The following is a 782-nucleotide window of genomic DNA, read 5'->3' as shown; positions in this document are numbered from 1 at the left end:
GTATTCGTCCAAGGAGTCTATACCGCCGACGAATTGGTCGACGCGCTGCCAAAGATTGAGCTGTTCTTAATCCATTCGAAGTCGCGGTTTCCATTGAGAGTCATTGTGATCGATTCTATCGCTGCTCTGTTCCGTTCCGATTTTGACAACACCGGGTTGGACCTCCGGCGAAGATCGTCTCTGTTCTTCAAGATTGCCGGCGGGTTGAAGTCGCTAGCGAAGAGGTTCGGGTTGGCGGTGGTGGTGACGAACCAGGTGGTTGATTTGATCGAGGGCGGGAATGGGAATGGTGTTAGGGTTGGGAATTTGGGTGTGCTGTACTCGTCGGGTAGGCGCGTGGCCCCCGCGCTGGGTCTGGCGTGGGCGAACTGCGTGAACTCAAGGCTGTTCTTGTCGCGGCACGATGACGGTGCTGACGTGGATGGAAGTTGCAGCAAGAGTCGGAGGAGGATTAGTGTTGTGTTTGCTCCTCATTTGCCTCATTCCTCTTCTGAGTTTGTTATAACAACGGAAGGTGTTTTCGGCCGCTAAACCATGGCGGACGGCACGGACAACTTTTAAAGTAGCAGCAGCTTTGTATAGTGTTTTAGTTGCTGTGATCTCAATCCAAACGGGTAATGATTAGAAATACTAATTTATCTGTTTAATTATCCTCTTAATATTTATCTGCATACATACATGGTTTTGGACAAGAGAAAATATGGTTAAACAAAGTAAATATTAAATAACGTAAACAACAGTTAAAAAAATTAAATTAATTATTAAAATTAAATTTTTAATTC

At 45.5% G+C, this 782-nt stretch overlaps 1 protein-coding gene across 1 annotated transcript in view; it reads left to right on the top strand.

Annotated features, from left to right (window-relative positions):
• LOC107641404 (DNA repair protein XRCC3 homolog) overlaps nt 1-659 on the top strand; it is a 1,143-nt gene extending 484 nt beyond the window's left edge. Inside the window, 1 exon segment of the mRNA XM_021103082.1 lies at nt 1-659. This exon segment is cut by the window's left edge and continues 29 nt beyond it. Coding sequence (XP_020958741.1) covers nt 1-531 — 531 coding nt within the window. The 3' untranslated portion in view covers nt 532-659.

This window comes from Arachis ipaensis, chromosome B05 (assembly GCF_000816755.2).
Source record: "Arachis ipaensis cultivar K30076 chromosome B05, Araip1.1, whole genome shotgun sequence".
Lineage (NCBI taxonomy): Eukaryota > Viridiplantae > Streptophyta > Magnoliopsida > Fabales > Fabaceae > Arachis > Arachis ipaensis.
This window is presented reverse-complemented; position numbering and strand designations above follow the sequence as displayed.